The sequence below is a fragment of the Eleutherodactylus coqui genome, chromosome 3 (genome assembly GCF_035609145.1).
Source record: "Eleutherodactylus coqui strain aEleCoq1 chromosome 3, aEleCoq1.hap1, whole genome shotgun sequence".
Classification (NCBI taxonomy): domain Eukaryota; kingdom Metazoa; phylum Chordata; class Amphibia; order Anura; family Eleutherodactylidae; genus Eleutherodactylus; species Eleutherodactylus coqui.
Window position 1 is genome coordinate 241,630,171 of NC_089839.1, and position 22,551 is coordinate 241,652,721.

Below are 22,551 nucleotides of genomic sequence, written 5' to 3' on the forward strand. Positions count from 1 at the left end.
TCCACAAACCACATGGAGTCGATGTAGACAAGCTGCCACCTCCAGGCAAGGTCCGTAGACCAGAACAGCAAGAACCAAGAACAAGACAATGGCGGTAAAGGTGCTCAATTAATGGAGTGCCTTTTCCCTCCATTGCCTTGTTCTTGGTTCAAGTTCATAGGATAACATCGCCATAGTAAACAATAAGACAACAATATAATTTACAGTAATTTGCTATTTACACACAATATCCCTGTATGATTTCTAATTTACTTGACTTTTCATTTACAACTTCCTTTCTCAAGATGAATTTGTTTAACTAATTAAATTTTTCTCACTTCCTCATTTTACTGCAGAGAGTTTGTCATCACTTCTTATACACCGGGAGGTGTCAGGGTCATAGGAGTTGAAATAAATGCTACTAGATTCAGAAAATGGACAAGAGCTGGCCTCATATGACCAGATTTGAATTGTAGATTCCGCAATCACCGTCCGCGTGGTAAAATGCGGGCATTAAAATGTACTTCTGAATTTGCCTTCACAGCTGTGGGTACAAATTGCGTATTCTGCGAGCAGAAGGAAAATTGCAGCATTCTGTATTTTAATGCGATTTCGGCGAGGACGGCCTTATTCTTGATGTCAACAGACACGTGCGAATTGCGGGCCATACGCAATTAACAATTGCGTATGAGCAGCAAAATCGCTCGCAGAACACATAGAAAAGCCGGAATTCTGGCTGGAGGAGAGGTGAGAAGAAAAAGAGACAGAGAGAGAGAATCTCACCTGAGCGATGTTCTCCTACTTTGTGATTCCCTCCCTGCAATGTTTCTTTTGCACGGATGATACGCTGTACATACACGTACGTCTGCACAGACAATCGAACGCATCCTCGACTGAACGTGTCCATATGCAACTTGCATCTGCTGCGGATTTCCACATGCAGAATGCAACCCATTCGGGTGGGCCAAAGGAAAATTTTGCATAATGCAGAAAGTAAATATTTAAGATGGAACCATAAACAGATGAACACGCCGCATACCTCATTAACATTTCCTGCCAGCTTTTTTTGATAATTGAAGAACCTTTTGGTCCTCTCCTTCAGGGCTCCTTCACACGGGCGCCGCAATTTACGGCCGCCCGAATCGTGTCCGAAATCGCATGAACAAGAGGCAGCCGTGACCAATTTGTGGCTTCATCTCCCATTTTCTCGCCCATTCAGATGGCTGGGTGCAATGTGCATGCACCGCAGCCCCAAATATCGTCGGTCGGTGAGAGAAAGTTCAGCTCTGCTAAACTCCCTCCCCCTCTCCGCCCCTTGCCGACTGCTGCTGGCAAGGGAAGGGGTAGGTACTTTAGCAACGTGAGCTGCTGCTAAACTCCCTCTCCCTTCCCTTTTGTAAGGGTTCTCATAGGCTCCCATATGGGTCTATGGGAACGACCGGTGTATTTTGACAAAAGATAGGACAAGACCTATCTTTTCTGGCCAGCGTAAAAGCAGCTGGCCACAATGAACTCCGTATGTGCTTTCTTCCGCGGGCCTGTCGATTTTATGAACCGGAAAATTGCCCATCTGAACAAATGTATTGGAATCCAATGTTTCAGATGGTCTTGGTTTTCGCCGCCGTTTTATCATGGCAAAATCGCCGTGATACAATGCTCATGTGAAACTAGCCTCATGCTGTGGAAGTCTTCTCACACAATCTACTCTATCTTTAGAGTATCCGTATTTCGCCCTCAGGGATTCATTGTTATGAATATGAAAATTAAGGGCACAGGGAAATACCAGCAATTCCAATGAAACTATGACAATCTAAGCCTACTAACCACAACACTGGTGCCATATGCGCTACATACTACCAACTACTCAAATTAATTTACTAATTGCAGCTATTCATTCATATGTTTTTGGAGAACACTGCAGCATAAGCCCTGAGACTTTGGATTGTACTAGTCTTCACAGAAACCTTATTATACACTCAACACAAAGAGTAGCATTAAGATTCTTTCCTCTTAATGGAATTGTCTAGTTTTTTCAAAGCCCTTCCCATATAACCCACATCTCGGTGTAACGTACAGGGTTGAAGCTAAGCATGTGGTGCACAGGGATGGAAACTGTCCAGTTCACTTTACCAGAGTTGAACTTAATGATCGATTCAGATTAAAGACGCATGTCAAGTCAAAAAGGCTATTACTTGGCTTATACAGGTTGGCAACACCTTAAGAACTTTGTCTCGAGACCGTAACTTTAGAGAATATCTGGATACATCAGACTTTTATTTCCACTTCACAGCAAACATAAACAGCATACAACACAGTTCATTATCTGCACCCCACCTGGGTGTGAGTCTAGAGTCGTCCTCCTTTCAGACTCGAGGCCTTGACTACGGGGTAACAGTCTAGGGTCGTCCTCCCTGTCAGACTTGAAGCCTCTACTGGTCCACACTGGACCTAAGGCTTGTAGTCCTTTCAGCTCTCCTTAGCTAACAACTTCCCTCTTAGTGTGGTAGCAACTGATCTTTTTATCTAGTTCTTGCCACAACCACAGGTGTTTTCTCTCAGTCAGGTTCTAGAATGTCTGTCTATCACCCTTTGCAGGCTATTCTGCATACAGCACTCCTACAGGGTATTACCATATGACACATTTATGGAATATCAAAATTATAAGACACAAACATTTGATAGGCACAGGTTCCACTTCCAGAACTACCTGTGCCTATTGGGAGAATGAAGGCTATATTCTCCTCTAATCAACACTGTAAAGCAGAGGAGATGATGCATGTAACTCTCTATATTGCACATTATAGGTGTTGTGGCAATGGTCTAGTATTTCATTACTCCCAAATACTACAATGGAGAGAGTCCCACGCATAGACGGCCATCTCTAACTCATATACTCCTTTCTCAAGTGGCAAACTTACGTATGGGGACGTAAAGATGTGCAAGTAAAAAATGTCCAGCACTCATTTCTGCCAAATAAAAACTAGAACATCATAGTGCATCTAAAATCAACACAAAAGGAGGTAAAAAACAGATGCTGACAAGACTCTTACCTGTCTCAGATCAATAATATAAGGTCCTTACTCATGAGGCTCTGAATAAGGACCTTATGTCATAGGTCTGAAATGTACTGTGAGTGTCTTGTCTGCTGATGTGTTTTTTCCCCTTTCGTATTGATTTTAGGTGCACACAATAAAGTTCTAGTTTTTATTTGGAATTAAGAATTGCTGGATATTGTTGACTCGTACATCTCAACGCCAGTTTCATTCAGTTGTTCCTGTTCATCGCTGGATATTTGCTCAGGCTGTGGGAATCCATGTGATGTGACGAGCTGGCTGCATTCGTTACTCATTTGGACCCAGAGATGGCCACACAGTGCACCGTTAGTAATTTCTGCTTCTGAACAGCCACACGCAGACAAGCATGTCCATGACCAGATGGTTGGTGAGCCGTGCAGAATGGCGGTGTGGACCACATGGGGCCTCTGCGCCGCAGGTTTTGCACCTCTGCTCTAGAGCAGCCATACATTTAGGTGAGTTAACAAATTATACTTGAGGAACAATTATCACTTTTGCTGTTTTGTAAGTCTTGCCAGTACATTGATTAGTGGGCTTAATTTCCGTGAAAAATTGTGCCAAAAGTTTTGTGCAATTTTTGTCATGCCCATTTATGGAAAAGTGTCTGAGTGTCTAAAAATAGTAAATGTGGTGAAAAAGGATAAATTGTGCCAAAAAATGGTTGTATTTGAATAGTAAACATGTCACGTAACATCCGGAATGCCAGCAAATATATTAAGATATATAGTGAACAACACTGGTGCCATGGCGCATCCATCCGAGATACGAGATGAGGTTAAATCCAATTTCGCTTTTTAATTAAACAACCATTAATCAAACAACCAGTGATAAAAACGCATTTGGGGTAGAGAACACCTTCATCAGTTTCATGGGAGTTAGTACAGTTTGAACCTTTGTTCAGGTAAGTCCTAAGTGTACACCTCAAATTGGTGGGGGAGCCAACGCAGGGGCAGCCAGGGCCGAGAAGAGGAGCAGACGTATGAGGGCTCTTTCTGATGCCAACAAGGGTGCACTTTTTATGAAGCAATATACAGAAATCCCGCTGTGTATTTTGTAACAATATATCCTGATATGGCGATATTTCTACTTTAAGTATAAAGAAATCTTTGGGTATTTGGTCTTTCATGTTTCCATGAAGTGAAAATCTCCATGGCAACAAGCAATCTGCAGGTGTTAAAGTCAAATCTGAGGGAAGCCAGGTTTTGTGTTTTCAGATAAAGAGTGAAAATTCAGTATAGTGGCTGGGAAAATAACGGCAGTCCAGCGAGGGGGATACGGATGTATATTGGGCTTATACCTTTATGCCATTCCTGCTCCGTTCTGACAGGCAGCTGCTTTACAAGGTTCATAAACCAAATGCTGAAATATAGTAGGTGTTTTAGGGATCCCGTCACATGGAACAGGGCTTTCAGCAGTGGATTTAAAGGGGTTGTCCAAATTAAGGCTCATTTACAAGCAAAGGTTATCACTCAAAATTCGGGCAAACAACCGCAAAGGAACGCTAATCGTTGCGTGTAAACTTTTTGCCTGAATGATGATTTTAAGGTGAGCTGTAGGCCGCTCCTACACAGGCGATTTTGTCGCAGTGCGACAGTGCTATAAATCACATGTATTTAGAGCCCATGCTTTCCTATGGGTTCTTCTACATTAGCGATGTGACATTGTGACACTACAAAATCGCAGTGTGCTTATACAGCCGCATTTGTGATTTTTTTGTAGCTCATAATTCTTTATGGAGCCTTACTATGTGTTGCATCACATCACACGAAAACGCGTTTTTCGTGTGATGCGATGCAACTTTTACAATAGAAATTCCTACTGTAGAAGCCCCAAAATAAGCCCTAGCTGTAGTAATAAAACAAAAAAAAGGAATACATCACTTCTTTGCAGCTGTCATCTCCCCGTCCATCTTCCCTGAATCTCCCGGCAGTTACTTGAAGTTCTCCTGCAGAGCTTCCTGGTCGGGGCTTTGAAAATCCCCGCCTGCAGGAATCCCTGCCTCTGATTGGTTCCTGAGCCCGCGGCTCAGCCAATCAGAGTGAGGGCTGGATGAACCAATCACAACCATTCATTGAATCATTGTTATCAAATGGATAATGGCAACCACGTAAAAGTTAAAAAACAGTTGAAGTTTAATGCTCCTTTCGGTTTGGGCCCCATTGTGCATACAGAGAGAAGACTTGGGCCACAACGAGTATGTTTCTGAACAGAGGACAAACAGGGGTATCCATTTTGGGGTGAAACTCATTATTTATATGTGTGCCGTACAAAAAAAACCTGTTTTTAAAATGACACAATTGCCAAAAAAATGAAAATCTTAATTTTTTCCTTCTGATTTTCTTAGATTGATTCAAAAACTGTAGGGTCAAAATATGCAGTACACCCTTAGATGAATTCGTTTAGGGGTCTTGTTTTCAAAATGGGGTCATTTGTGCGGGTTCTCCATCGTTTTGGCATCTTAAGGGCTCTACAAGTGTGCTATGGGGCCTAAATCACCTTCAAGCTAAATGTCTGTTCCTACATAATATTAGGGCCACAATGGGTATGTCTCTGAACACAGGACAAACCGGGGGATCCATTTTGGGCTGCAAATCCTCATTATCATAGGGGAAAAAACTGTCTTTAAAATGACATATTTGCAAAAATATGAAAGTTTATTTTTTCTTCTCTAAATTACATTAACTCCCCAAAAAACTGTTGGGTCAAAATACCCCTGACCCCCCTCAGTGAATATAGTAAGGGGTGTAATTTTTAAAATGGGGTCATTTGTGGGGGTATTTATCATTCTGACACCCATGAGCCTTTGCAATCTTGGCTTGGTGCAGGAAAACAAAATGTTCCTCAAAATGTTGATACAATTGATGTTAAATTTGTACGCCTTCTAAATAGTTTAAAAAAATAAAGTTTTTCAAATGTGCATCCAGAATAAAGTAAACAGATGAAAATATATATCTTAACAAAAATCTGTACCGTATGTTTCACATATTTGAGATATTACAGTTGAAAATGTGCAAAAAAACCCCACTTTTTTCCAATTTTCCCAATTTTGGCACTTTAATAAATATACACAGATTCTATTGGTCTATTTGTGCCACCTAAATGAAGTACAAAATGTGGCGAAAAAACAATGTCAAAATGACTTGGATATGCTAAACCTTTACGGAGTTATTCTTTGTTAAAGTGACACATGTCAGATTTCTAAAATTTGGCTTTGTCATTAAGGCAACAACAGGCTTCGTCACTAAGGGGTTAAATAGAGCTCATTAGGCTTTAAATAGCTTTGAAATCCATGGAAAGGGTGTGTCACATGAATGTGTGAAAAAAAAGTATAGCACTTTGCACAGACACATGCACAACATGCAGATTATGTACCTCTTCAAACCTCTTTGAGGTGCAAATATCCTGGGACAAGTGTACGTTAGCGTGAAGCAGCCCTAAGGCCTCCTTCAGACAAGCATATTTCATATCAGTATTTTACGGGCCGTAACACAGAGCTAATTAAAAAAATCAAGAATTTATTTAAATGGATGTATAAAATGAACACGTATTTGAAAAATTAAACATAAACACCGATTTTATCCATTTTACGCATATAATACGCCCATCGGAGAGCGATTAAAATACGGATGCGTCCATATTTGAATCCGTATTTGCATTCATTGGTATTTTCTAATCTGCTTTTGCTATATAGAGAACAATACCCATGAACTCCAGTCTGGATACTACAATACTGATAGAATACAGTTGCATCCTGTTTCATAATGTATCCACTTTACTGGTGTTTACAAATACACTGGTGTGAATGTAGCCTAATGGCACTCTCACACAGCATTACTCTCATCAGCGTTCTGGCCAGTAATTGTAAGCCACAACCAGGAGTGGGTGGATACATACTGTACATTCAAATTAGCATGTGATGAATTTAGGAAGCAAGCTTATTGTGGCATGACAGGAAGCAGAGGGTAAAGTACTACAGTAATGTGGGTGTCGGCAGTCTAAAGTAGAGTATATTTAGCAGAATAAGACTAATAAGTAGATCAAGTTAAAAAAAAAAAATCTTCAAAAATGCATCGACTAAAGCCAAGAAAATACTGTATATAACTAGATCAGATGTGAGGTGCTTTAATGTACTCTAGGTCTGTCTAGCATATCAAGGGTTAAACATCAGAAGGGATTCCAGACATAAGCATGAAATTGAAGAGGCCACCTTGTTTCAGAACTGTCGTACTGCTTGAAAATCACATTTGAGAGGTAAAAGGCCTTAGGGTTTTTAACCTAAAATAAAAAGGCCCTTTTTACCGTCGAAAGTTGAGTTGATGCTGGCAGTGCCACATCAATGGAACACAGTCACATCTATCAGTCTTTACAGTGGAGGAGACAATCATTGCTTGTGATGGAAGTGAAGAACGAAGAATAAAAGTTTTCAGAGTTTTTTTTTTTTATGTCACAATGTAGAGAAAAGCTACAGAGAAGTAAAGGGATGACTTCCACTAGCGGGGCAGTCACTAGAGGGTCGATGTCCATATGGAGAATAACACGGGGCTTACAGGGACTGGGTGTCAGACAAAAGCAGTGGTTTACAGGGAGTCTGCAGCTGTCACTCCTTATTAAATGCTACTAAAACGAACATAACCGCAGCTAATACATGGAGCACAGATACTATAGAATTGGTATCAGACATATATGTTGTATATAGGTCCCATGGATTACTCTTTTTGTCTCTTTGCACCTTTTTACTATAGTTATTATCACGCTATTGGCCCCATCCTACATGTAATTTCATGATCTATTTCTATTCCAACATATTTTCTTCTCTGGATAAGGGTATATTCACATGGGGCAGATATGCTACATATTTTCTATCCCATATTTGCTTGCAGAATATACGCAGCCTATTACAGTGGCAGCAAAGGGGAGGAAATGTATTAAAATCTCATCCACATTTTAAAAATCTGCAGCATGAATTGACCTGCGGTGTGGATTTTTAATTTATGTCCCAGATTTGATGTGGATTTCCCCCATTGAGTTCAATGCAGAAACCAAAATCCGCAACAAAACCCAGTTGTTGCAGATCAGTAGGGGAATTAATAAATAATTTTTTAAAAATTATTACTAATCTTCTCCCCACCTTCCTGCAGGGTCTTGTCTGCTCCCCCGCAGGTTCCCAGTGATGACATGCCTTGCAGACGCATGACCACTGCAGCTGATTACAGTCTGCAGTAGCCATATGCATTAAGATGTCATCACTGGAGGCCAGGAAATCAGTGGGGAATCAAGCAAGAGGGGGGAGGAGGAGGGTGTCTTTTTATCTGTAAACCCCAAAAAGTTTGGTACCAAGTTAAGGCCCATTTACACGCAATGATTATCGCTCAAAATTCATTCAAACGATGTCTTTTGAGCAATAATTGTTGCATGTAAATGCTACCATCGTTAGCTTCTCAGTTGAACGGTGATTTTTAATCAGCATAAAAACATCAATCGGCCGGCCAGCTGATAGCAGGGACCTCACTCTGTGATTTGCCACGAGAGCGCTGATAACAGTGTTTGCAGCTTCTGTCCCGAAGGAGAACAATGGAGCGGTATGCAGATAACAGACCACCCACTATTATCTGCATACAGCGAAGGGAGCTTCATTTAAATGCAAATGAAGCTAATAAGCTACTAATAGGCATTAGTTCCCATTAGTAGCTATGCAAAATAATCGCTTAAAACTGCCTTTTGAACAAATTTTGAGCGAACATCTTTGCCTGTAAATGGGGCTTTAGCCGGTAGAGCAAAGTGTGATTGCTCTCAGTAAGAGAAGCCAAGTAATCTTGTAGATATGATCCTTTTTAATAACTAACAAAAATACATGATGTTGTAGCGAGCTTTCCAACCTCTCAGGGTTCTTCTTCAGGTTTACTGGAGCAAATCTACATACGTATTTATATTAAAACGTATACACATGATCACATGGGAGGGTGCAGACATGGTGAACATAATTTGCACTTAGATAAATACCAGAGACAGGGTAAGAGGGTACAGATGTTTTGTGATTAATAGCACTTAGATAAATACCAGGGAGGGATGAGCATAACAGTAAATAATTAGTCCAGTGACAAGGAATGTGAAAGTTTATCTGTTCCACAGTGGCAAATCCACAAGTAAATGTGCACAAAAGTGCTACAGAATCCTGTTGTCCTATTGTGAAAAGTCCAGATGTATTTGGACAGAATTTCAACAGCATATCTACCATATGTGAATATACCCCGAGGCCACTCTCACACGTATGTTCGGAATGCAGCGCTAATCCTGGTAAAAAGTGTCCAGTGTGAAAGCAGCCTAAGACCGGCCTCACATGGATGTATTTTCAAGCATATTTGTGCGCGCAATATGCTGTGAATAGAACCGATTGATTTCAATGGATTCAATCACATGCAGGTATTTTGCATGCACATTGCGGTCGCGTGAAAAGAGATAGAACATGCTTTATTTTCCTGTGCACCAAAGAAACCATAGAAGTCAGTTGGAGGTGTGCAAATGTGCGCACAATATGCAAGGAGATGCGTAAAACACTGCGTAATTGTGCTGGAAAAACACTTTGTACTCATTAGATATTTCAATTGGCGCGTTTGTTTCCTGCGCTAATTAACATTCCCTGCTCGCAGAAAAGGTGCAGCAAAGTAGACTGATATATGCGCAAAAAAGCCTTCTTCAGGGCAACATTATGCAAGCGTATGCGCAAAAACGCTCACCGCAGCTAAGAGTATATATGCATGAATGAGGTTTAAAGAGGAACATAATCAGCGTGTTCGCGTGTGTCTGCACATATTGCTGTCATTTTTGCGAATGCAATGCAAGTTCAAGGGCCTGCATGACACATTCTAATGGCTAATTAAGCCTAATGAGGTCTAGCTGTCTTCTTTTGCCTGCATTTTGCGCAGTGTCACACCCTTCGGCCTCATTCACGCGGGCAATGCGTTTTTACGCACCAATGAAGAATAGCCACGATCGGGGCCCAAGATTTATTAGCGTTTTCTCATCCATTCACATGGAAAAATACGGGAAAAATACGCTGCAGTGTGGAATTCCGTAAGACGGCAGAAATCCTCGTAATGACGTCCAATACTTAAATAGCAGCAGCTGTCTTGCTTGCCGAGCGTCGGAGCCAGGTAACCTCCCTCCGCCTCCCTTTTTCTCAGTTCCCATAAGATTCTATGGGAGCCACCAGTGATTTTTGTCAGATCTCCAAAAACGGTCAGAGATTTGACGTTTTGATGGCGCCATTTTTTCACACGCTGTGCAAAATGCAGGAAAATAGAGCAGGACCCATTTTATTGCGCTTGCATAAAATGCGTGTGCAAATCGTGCTTATGAGAATGAGCCCAATAGTTTTTGGTGGGTTGTGTAAACTAAAAATTAAAGAAAAAACAAATATTGTGCATGAAATAATGGATGTCCACTTGCACACACGGATCCCACTGCTGAATCCTGCAGTGGAATGCAGCCTTGCCCGCAGACATTCGGTGAAAGAAAGGTTTTCTTCCCTCTCCAGCCCCAGCGCGGATCTCCTCTGTGCCGGGTGGATCTTCTTTCTTCAGCATGTCGAATGTGTCCAGGAGCCCCGACGAAGTGCCGGACACATGCGCAGTGCTTTTTTTTTTTTAAATGGCCTGCTTCCCTGCGAATCTGCAGCACAGGCACAATGAAAGCTTCAATGGAAGCCGATCCGCAGCCAAAAATGGAGCATGCTTTAAATTGCCCTGCGAATGCCATTAACATTGATTGCTAATGGCAGCGCGGTCTGGCATAGTCTTACATGTAATTAAAGTCACTCTGATTAAAGTTGCGTTCACATGCGTCGTTTCCTTCAGATGCATTTTTCTTACAAGCTACAGAAAAGTTTTGTCTAATCATTTTTAGAAGCACCGCGGAACAACCTTTAGGGCTCATTCACATGGGGACCTATGCGCGCAAAAATTACACATGCAAGAAACTTATGGAACCATTGGTTCTAATAAAATAAATAAATAAATAAATCTTGGTATTTGTATAGCGCCAACTTATTCCGCAAGTTATATAATTACTTACCACCAAGTTGGGTTCTCATTTTACCGACCTCAGAAGGATGGAAGGCTGAGTCAACCTTGAGCCGGCTACCTGACGCATGCGGGGATCGAACTTGCAACCTTCAGGTCGTAGGTGAGAGCTTACACTCTGCGCCACACGAGGCTCTTTATAGCCGCAAGTTGCGTAGGTTCTCGTGTCAATGAGCTCTTAGGGCAAAAACACAAGGGCGTATGCGCTAATAGTCTCCCTGCTGCGGTATTTAGGCAGATTTTGCGAGCACAAATACCTTTGCAAATAGGCCCGTGTGAAGGAGCCTTTAGGGTACATGACACAGGGATTTTAAAAGTCGCGACTGAAATTCTTGGATGCCACTCGCACATCCTGTCCGCGTGCTGTGCGACGTGCTGAACACAAGACACTGACATGTCCTTTTTTCATCCGAAAATCAGACAAGAATAAAATATGCAGCGATTTCTTTACTCATATTAGTAGGAATACAAAATAATCCCGCAGGCGAACACTCGTGCAGATGCAGGGATTGTAGTTCTATCTGCTTTGCAAACTTGGTCCAAAAATCGGATAGAAGTATTGCTCATGTGCGTGTGCCCTCCAACTGCTTCAGACAAGCGACTTTTTTCATCAGCATTCCATCTGTATTTTTCTGTCCATAATACAGTGCCAGCGTTAATCTACTCAGACGCAAATATAATACTCAGGTATCCTAAATACACAGCATGCACTACTTTCTTCTGTAATTGCTTAAAGTACATCTGTATCGGGAATGTATCTGTACTGTATCTATACTGTAACTGTAATATATCCGCTTTGTATCTGTACTGTATCCATATTGTATCTGTATTGTATCTGTACTGTATCCATATTGTATCTGTAATATATCCGCTTTGTATCTGTACTGTATCTGTACTGTAACTGTAATATATCCGCTTTGTATCTGTACTGTATCCATATTGTAACTGTATTGTATCTGTACTGTATCCATATTGTAACTGTATTGTATCTGTACTGTATCCATATTGTATCTATAATATATCCGCTTTGTATCTGTACTGTATCCATATTGTAACTGTATTGTATCTGTACTGTATCCATATTGTATCTATTATATATCCGCTTTGTATCTGTACTGTATCCATATTGTAACTGTATTGTATCTGTACTGTATCCATATTGTATCTGTAATATATCCGCTTTGTATCTGTACTGTATCTGTACTGTAACTGTAATATATCCGCTTTGTATCTGTACTGTATCCATATTGTAACTGTATTGTATCTGTACTGTATCCATATTGTAACTGTATTGTATCTGTACTGTATCCATATTGTATCTGTAATATATCCGCTTTGTATCTGTACTGTATCTGTACTGTAACTGTAATATATCCGCTTTGTATCTGTACTGTATCCATACTGTATCTGTACTGTATCCATATTGTATCTGTAATATATCCACTTTGTATCTGTACTGTATCTATACTGTAACTGTAATATATCCGCTTTGTATCTGTACTGTATCCATATTGTAACTGTATTGCATCTGTATTGTATCTGTACTGTATCCATATTGTAACTGTATTGTATCTGTACTGTATCCATATTGTATCTATAATATATCCGCTTTGTATCTGTACTGAATCCATATTGTAACTGTATTGCATCCATACTGTATCTATACTGTATCCATATTGTAACTGTACTGTAACTGTATTGTATCCGTGTTGTATAAGTACTGTATCTGTATAGTACTTATAGTACTGTGTTGTATCAGTATTGTACATGTACTGTATCCATAATGTATCTTAAATATATCCGCTTTATATCTGTGCAGTATCCATATTGTAACTGCATAGCATCTGTAGTGTATCTGTACTGTATTCATATTGTTACTGTGTTGTATCTATATTGCATCTATACTGTATCCATATTGTATCTGTAATATATCCGTTTTGTATCTGTGCTGTATCCATATTGTAACTATATTGCATCAGTATTGTATCTGTACTGCATTCATATTGTTACTGTGTTGTATCTATATTGCATCTGTACTGTATCCATATTGTAACTGTATTGTATCTGTACTGTATCCATATTGTATCTGTAATATATCCGCTTTGTATCTGTACTGTATCTATACTGTAACTGTAATATATCCGCTTTGTATCTGTACTGTATCCATATTGTATCTGTAATATATCCGCTTTGTATCTGTACTGTATCCATATTGTAACTATATTGCATCTGTATTGTATCTGTACTGTATCTATATTGTATCTGTGTTATATCTGTATTGTATATGTACTGCATCCATATTGTATCTGTGTTGTATCAGTATTGTATCTGTACTGTATCCATATTGTAACTGTATTGCATCTGTATTGTAGCTGTACTGTATCTATATTGTATCTGGGTTGTATCTGTACTGTATCCATGTTGTAACTGTATTGCATCTGTATTGTATCTGTACTGTATCTATATTGTATCTGTTATATCTGTATTGTATCTGTACTGCATCCATATTGTATCTGTATTGTATCAGTATTGTATCTGTACTGTACAGATGCAGTATAGATGCAGTATAGAATATTGTATCTATAATATATCCACTTTGTATCTGTACTGTATCCATATTGTATCTGTATTGTATCTGTACTGTATCCGTATTGTACACGTACGGCATCTGTATTCTATCAGTATTTTATCTGTAATGTATCCACTTTGCATCTGGATTGTATCTGTACTGTATCCGTATTGTATTAGTATTTAATCTGTACTGTATCTGTATTGTTTACATATTGTATCTGTACTGTATCTGTATTGTATCACTGTTGTATCTGTACTGTATCTGTATCGTATCTGTACTGTATTGTATCTGTACTGTATCCGTATTTTATCTGTATTGTATCTGTACTGTATCTGTATTGTATCAGTATGTATCTGTACTGTATCTGTATTTAATCTGCACTGTATCTGTATTTTATCTGTATTGTATAAGTATTGTATCCGTATTGTATCTGTATTGTATCTGTACTGTATCTGTATTGTATCTGTATTTGCATTCATTGGCCATTATTTTCCATTGGACCATAACGCTTCATTTTTTTGGCCATTAAACAATAATCCCAATTAATACAAATACTGATAGAATATTGATGCAGTCTCATCTCTAATTTGTCCATATTGTTGATCTATATTACGGACATTTACAAATACACATGTGTGATACAGACCTTAAATGTTGTAAAATCACATGAAAAGAAAGTAAATATTTTCATAGGACCTACATATTTTTATATATATGCCAATACTTATCTACCAATCTGTTGCAATATTTCCCTTAATTTCTTTTACTCCTTTTACAAACCAAAACATATAAAGTCTTCCAGATTTTAGAAGTTACCATATGTAGCTTTGCTTTAAAAGAACATAAAGGGAGAAGAGATAAGTGTGCTTGTCCCCAGTAAGAGAAACCATGTAATCTTGTAGATGTGATACCTTTTAATGGCTAACAAAGACTTGATATTATAGCGAGCTTGCGAACCTCTAGGGTTCTTCATCAGTTCTTCTCTTCAGGGAGAAGAGAAAGCATATCTCATTATGTAGACTAATTCATGGCCAAGAGTTCAGCAACTCGACTTATCTCTCAGTGTTCTGTAGTCATTTTTTATTTCTGAAGAAAAAATAGTCAGCGACCAGATCTATATGATCCTCTGGTACAAGTTTGGGAGACAATATCTACAGAAATGACCTGATATTGATGTATTGTTCCTGGCATGTCATATACTAATATAATTAGGCTCACATAAGCTTGCTATCATATAGGTCAATGAGAAGATGGCAGGAAATATGTCCGATAGCTTAGGTGCAGAACTCTTTGAATGAGTGAGGCCCGATGACCCTGGAGAAGATGTTTCTGGGTAATCTGCTGGATCAATAGCTGGATCTCAGCTGGTGCCTGACATTTCATTGATGTGATACAGTGTTGCTACAATTTCCAAGCATAATCTCTGTAAATCACTGAAATCTACATAATTTGCATCCAAACTTGTCATGCATGAAGCTTACAAATTAGTTTTGTCACCCAAAACGTATTCATTTTTGCACTGATAATAGATAAAAATGTATTTATACCATATCAAGTATACCATTATTACACATTTTGAACAGCTCCTCCTGGGCCTCCATTCAAACTTTGTAACAGGGCTGCAAAACGATCACATGTAATAGTGATGATCTTCTCACTAATTGCCCCCACTTTGCTGCAGCGCCCAAGAATGACTACAGCCTTCCCAAGCCCTATAGTGACTTTCATCAAAAAGTAAAAAAAAATGTTCCATATGTGGTCAACTGTAGATTCTCACATCAAAAAGATTACATTTTTAAAAAATTTTCCATGAGGTGTCTACCTAGGATGTCTCATTATGGTCACACAGAGCAACTGGAGAGGACTTAAAACTTTTAAAAGTTTCACACATCACAGTACTTCCAAACCAAGAATGGAACCTACATAAAAAGCATCATGATAAAATGAGCGTCTCTTCTATTGACTAGACCCACTTTGTGGATTTGGCTTACAAACACCGATGCAAATTACTGATCAACATACCGCTGTGTGAAAGTGGCCCTAGACAACTTTCACATACTGGAGTATTATATGTGATGTGGGGGGGGGGGGGGCAGAATTGGGAGTGGATCCACAAAAACAGTCTCATTACTTGCTTATACCTTTATGTTTTTAGAGGAACTTGATTCTTACAAGAATAACATTACTTGTTATTTAAAGACCAAAAATGGGGAATTTCTATTACAAAATCTTCCAGTTACTCATGAGAAGGATGTCGTTGCACCCGATTCACCATTTCTCTCCGTGAATATATTGCATCTCAATATGGAATCCAGAGGACGTGTTTTAATCAAGTAAAAGATACATGAGACACAAAGCAGACATTGAATTTACATACATAGCTTATCTCTATGCTCGATTTGTACTAGTCTGTGGCATGTATGCCTGTTAGCAGACAGTTCAAAGATCTCTTTAGCACTGCACAGTAAATGGTTGGAACAGAGAGGCCTGAAAACCTTCCAGAGAATCCATAGAACAATCTAGTCTGTCCTGTAGAGCACTGCAGAGCCCATGATTATGAAATGGGCATATATTCAACATATGCCCTGTATTCAAGGCAAGACTTAAGAAGTAAATGCCCGGCAGGAAATGGCACCTGCCTAGAGCCATATTATGTTCTTGTTATAGGAGTTGGCACGGTATTCACCATTCATACCTACAATATATGAGTTGAAGCCTTGCACAGTAAACACTAAGCGAAGAATATTTAGTTATACTGCACTTCTGGCAATCTGGTAGACGCTTGACTAGCTAACGAGTGCTGGCCCTATCTCGGTTACATTAACCTTGATTTAGCCAAATCGCAATGGAGGTAATTTGTTAAATATCCCACTACACAGAAATGAAAAGTTTACGTATTGCTAAAAGGCCACGTTTCATAGACCACTTCCCATTTTATGTTTCCCAGTTAGATCAGAGGGTCGCAGTTATTAGCCATAGCTCAACCATTAGCTCAGAGCAATGAAATCCATCATCTTTAGCTACAAACAAAATAGATGTAACTAAAGGGTTAGAACTAGAGATGAGCGAGCGTACTCGCTAAGGCAAACTGCTCGAGCGAGTAGTGCCTTATGCGAGTACCTTCCCGCTCGTCTCTAAAGATTCGGCTGCCAGCGCGGGTGACAGGTGAGTTGCGGCGGTGAGCAGGGGGGGAGCGGGGGGGAGAGAGGGAGAGAGAGATCTCCCCTCCATTCCTCCCCGCTCTCCCCCGCCGCTCCCCACCCCGCGGCGGCAACCGAATTTTTAGAGACGAGCAGTCAGGTACTCGAATAAGGCACTACTAGCTCGAATAAGGCATTTCTACCCCATTGAATTTTATGGAAAAAGCAGAGCACAAAAACACCTGGGATAAAAGATCGACAATGACATTGAACCCTTAGAATAAAACTGTACAGAAATTGTTACTCGATCACATCTGAACACTGTGTGTCAAACAAGCAATTGCGAAACACCACAGAGACGCCCTGACAAAGCCAAGTGACGACTAATAGATGATCAGTCCTCCTGGGCTATACATGCACATCCAAGTAGTGACTTTATAGATGAGCCGTATACAAAGAAGTCTGAGCATGCAAAACATTCATAGAATTACTGTATGGACAGTAATACACACAAAGATACACACAAAGCTACATAATCATTGGTCCCTGAGAATGCAGACTGAATTGGGTGGCAAGAGTGCATTACAATGTGCAGCACTCCCAGCGACTTGGGCAATGAAACCCCAGCATAGTTGAGTTCAAGAGGACCATTTATATATAGATAGAGCACTGCTATAAAGGTCAATGACAACGTTATTACTATCTACGGTAGAAACTATCCACTGTAAAGACTATCTACTGTAGAAACTATCCACTGTAAAGACTATCTACTGTAGAAACTATCCACTGTAAAGACTATCTACTGTAGAAACTATCCACTGTAGCCAATGCCAAACTCAGTATTACCAGTTAATGAATTTTATGATCTCTAGTATTAAGATACAATGTAAGCACTTTGGTTACAAAGACGCACATACATAAGTTTAGCACTTACCTAGGGCAAAATGATTTTGGTCGCAAAGAAGAAATCCAATTACTATCAGTTTTCGACACAAATTCATGGTGATGACAACTCCTTGTGCCTCTCTCCCTACAATATATACGATCCAGTTAACATCAGGTTAATAACATTTCAAAATTAACTTAGAGAAGTATCATTTCATGCACAGCGAAACCTTTGTTATCAATCCTCTTGCAGCTTCCTCTGCTCTAAGTGCACCATGCAATGAAACCTTCAGACCAGGGCTCAGTTTCGTCCTACCTACTTCTTCAAAGCTTCCAGGAAGTTGGTTTTTAAACCGCGCTGTCATTTCCTTAGCTTGGTTATGTGCTATGAGTATGTCATAAATAAGTTCAAGTATTCTAAGCCCACTGTCCAACGTAGCAACATATGTAAAGATCGGGGTCTTTATGTAGGAAACGGGGAGATGAAATTTAGTAATCAGTTTCACAGTTTTTCCAAATTCTCAAAAGTCTAATTTACGTACCTCCAGTGGTAAATGGTAACATCCAAGTAGTGACATTATAGAATTGATATCCAGCCTGAAGCACATGCAATGTATTGAGTATACATCATTTCAGTTGACAATTGCTCTTCTTTGCCAAAACAGTCATTCTGCACCAAAAATATGATTTAAGGCTGGCTTCACAGGGTCATAATATACAATGAATTTAAAGTCTATATTACAGCTGGATTGGCTGGACCACCCTTGGCCCTACTAAACTGTTCATTAAGTTCAATTTTAATCTAAGTTAGATAGAGTTGAGGTCAGGGATAATGGAAGCCACTCAAGTTCCTCCACACCAAACTCGTCACACCATGCCTTTATGAACCTCGCTTTGTGAGCATGGACATAATCATGCTTGACCAGGAAAGGGTCTTCCCCAAACTGTTGCCACAAAGTTGGAAGCATATAGTTGTCTAAAAGATCTTCGTATGCTGTAGCATTAACATTATCCTTCAATAGAAATAAGAGGTCTACCCCAAACTATAAAAAGCCCCATATCATTGTCCCTCCTCCACCGAATTCTACAGTAGGCAACAGTAGCATTCTCCAGGCATCCTCCAAACTTGAATCATTACCCCAGAGAACATGTTTCTACTGCTTCGAGTACAGTGGCATGGAGACTGTATGCTGTGTGCTTTTATCCATCTGTTTGCAATAAGTTGGTTGAAACACCAAAATTAACCCTTTCCAATCCACTGTCTGACGTCTTAAGACATAACGATTTAAGGCTTTACAACTCCAATGTTGGAAGACGGCCATCAGGGTTCTCTTACTGTATATTACCAGCCTCTCTGCTGTCGGAGCCTATCCAATGTGTCACCTCATGCAGTACTGGCTTTAGCCAGCATTTAGCACTGTTGTATAACAGGCAAAAAAGAGTAAGCCCCCTAGGAAAACCGGTATACAATTTGGGTTGGAAATGGTTAATAATTATAAGGAGTGTCTACATAAATTTGGCTACAATGCTTTTTTTTTCTAATGATGTTTAATGAAATACTTCATCTATTGTATTCCCCCATAGTCTTGTAGAATATCACAATATCATGGCATGCTAGCAAAACCCTTGACAGACTGCAATCCAGATCACAACCACCGGGTGACCAGACATAGACTCATATAGCATATACATCTTCCGACAGAGTATCGCAAATGTTTTTTTTTGGTCATCTTACACCAAACATCTCAGCATATGTTGAGCCAAGAGGAAAGATAAGGAAGGACACATCTGTATATGGCCACATTTGGATTTGGATTTTTAATAACAATTCCTTATGACAACACAAATCAAAATTAAAAGCAAAACTTGAGTTGGGCAGAAAGAAACAAAATTCTCTGTTTTAATTCTGTTCTTTTTAGGAGGTGTCACAGATTTTTATGCTGTGTGAGGTTCTTTCTTTGTAACTTGAACTGGGATAGGAGAATAGACAGTACATTGTGAAAGTGTTGCAGCTCTCCTTCTTGTGGATGAGCACTGGATATTTGGCTTATTACTGGAAAATGGGACACTTCCTAAATCTCTGTGCAGATCCTAATCGGATAGAAGAAATGCATTGCTTGCCTTTATTCTGGTTTTGCAGTAATCATTATATTTTCAAAAATTAAACTGAGACCTTGAGAACCTCTTTAAAGGAGTTTTTAGATAGAAGGATTGTCTGAGTTCTTTTTTTTTAATTTATGCTCTCCATGGCCAAAAATAATAAAAAATCCTATAGTCACCTCTCCTGACCCCTACATATCTAGTGCCCCCCCTCTATACTCTGCAGCAGGTTTGTTTAAAGGGTGTAGAGGTAGTCTGTGATTGGGAAGTCACAGTCTACTGCAGCCAGTTGCAGACTTCATCTATTGAATACTGAGGTCTGTGATTGGCTGTCTATAGTCTGGACACACAGACCCGCTGCAGAGTGAGGAGGTGTAGCATTGGACTTGCAGGGAGCAAAGAGAAGTCAGTATACAATCTTTAATTATGTTTGGCCTTAGAAAAAAACACAAATTAAAAAAAAAACCCTCTAACAACACCTTAAAGGGGTTTACCAGAATATCACGTTATTCCCTATCCACAGGGTTGCTGCTATGGTGCTCGGCAGTCCCATTGAAAGTGAATGGAGTGCTGGTGCACTTGCGCGACCAGCACTCCTTTCAGTCTCCTCCTCACTGTGGGGGGTGCAGTAACCCCACATTGAGGAGGAACGGGTGACACAATACCCCTGTTCTTGAGATCTGGGGGTCTCAGTGGTGAGACTGCCACCGATCAGCAAGTTACCCCCTAACTTGCTATTCTGGTAAAACCCCTTTAAGAAAATTAATTTATAATTATCATATTAGGAAATTGTGAACCCTAATCAGAATCCTCATCTACTAGCCAGAGCAGAAAGCAACTATAAAGAGCTGGAGCACCCAGTATGATTTCAGTGGGCACCATGTAATGTTTAAGTGGCCTGTGGTGGTGCTGCAGGGGAATTGAACACTTTTAGCAGTGGGATACTATGTGATCATCTCATCGTCACCTTACCTGCCTAACAAAAAGGGATTGTCCAAAGTCAAAGAATGCAAAACTAAGAATATAGCACTGGAGTGCTCAGTGTCCTAGGTAAGGATTAGAGATGAGCGAGCGTACTCGGAAAAGCACTACTTGCTCGAGTAATTTGCTTTATCCGAGTATCGCTGTGCTCATCCCTGAAGATTCGGGTGCCGGCACGGAGCGGGGAGCTGCAGGGGAGAGCGGGAAGAAACGGATTATATTGTTGACATGCTTTGTACGTGCCCCCAGGTGATGAAGTATTAGAAAAAGGTAGTATTGAAGATTTGGAAAATTAGTAAGACTAAAATAATAATGAGTATTGGGGTATGTATTCTTGGTGAGAACACAGAATTCTTTTGGGTTTAGGGATAAAACAATACTTATTGGAAAACTCCTTTCACTGAACTGACTGAAAACCGCAAAATTCAGAAGTGAAAGCATATAGAAATTCAAATTTGAAGAATGGTTTACTATAGTCAAGAAAATGAATAAAATATTGATGATCTATCCTCATCAATTTCAGATTGGTGGGAGTCTGCCACTTGGGATCCCCACCGATCGGCTGTTTAAAGAGGTCGCAGATCTCTCATGAGCACAGTAGCCTTTTCCCAAGCATGTAATATCACACACACTGGCATAACTATAGGGGATGCAGTTGCACCCGGGCTCAGGAGCCCTAAGGGGCCCATAATGCCTCTCTTGGGGGCCCTGTTACAGGTTTTGCATTGGGGCCCAGGAGCTTCAAGTTATGCCTCTGCGTTAAGCGGTTAAGAGAAGTTGGGGGGGCCCCAAGATAAACTTTTGCACCTGGGCCCATGAGCCTTTATCTACGCTGCTGATCACATACATCAGTCACCTGTCCCAAGAGAAGCTCAGTTTCATCCAAGTTAATTAGATTGAGCTGCTATACCTGGCACAGCCACTATACAATGTACAGCACTGTGTCTGCTATGCACTGAAGCAGGCACTTTCACCCAAGTGCTGCAGCCACATCAAATAGCTGATCGTGGGGGTTCCAGAGCAGCAGACCCCCACCAATCTGATATTAATGACCAATCCTGAGAATAAGTTGTCAATATCTTCTTTTTTGAAAGTATGAAAAATGGAAATACAGTATATGAAAAGGAAAATATTTCAGCATCTCCAGAAAGAGAGACTCCATGGATTGATCTTATAGATGATGTTGATCATCATTAATCTTTTGTTGATCTCCGTCAAGAGAGCTGATGGTGTTATTTTTAAGAAATATGATGTGAAGTAATACTGACTTTGGTATTTCATATTTTTGTAATTAATTATCTTAGAATCCAATTAAAAAGTAATAAAAAATGGTGGTATAATGGCATAGGGTCTTCCAAGACATTTACACTATAACATGCGGTCTACCTGGACAACAGGTGTTACACTCCCTCAGCCAAACAGGAGGAGAGGATAGAACTACATATCAGGTGTTAGGGATTTAAAGTTGATCTGCTGTGTCACCCAACCAGTAGATGGATCGGGTCAGCAGGGCAGACAGACAACTCTGGAAACCGGCATGCTCACCGCTGGACGCAGAACCAATTTAACCATGGATGTGCTGGAAAAAAGGCAATCACAGATTCAGAGAACGACGCCCATGTCTGCCAGACCTAACATCAGGACTGTATAATGTGCGGTCTACTAATGTGCTTATATAAGTTATTTAGCCTTAAAATGCTCCCTCCCCCTGACCAATGAGAATGGAGGAGATAGAGACTATA

General features: G+C 40.1%; 1 protein-coding gene across 1 annotated transcript in view; it reads right to left on the reverse strand.

Moving 5' to 3' along the window:
• Positions 1–22,551, reverse strand: part of PTPRC (protein tyrosine phosphatase receptor type C) — a 159,989-nt gene that overhangs the window by 131,410 nt on the left and 6,028 nt on the right. The window contains exon 2 of the mRNA XM_066597175.1: positions 17,778–17,873. Within this exon, the coding sequence (XP_066453272.1) occupies positions 17,778–17,844 (67 nt within the window). The 5' untranslated portion in view covers positions 17,845–17,873. The remainder of the gene's footprint in view (positions 1–17,777; positions 17,874–22,551) is intronic.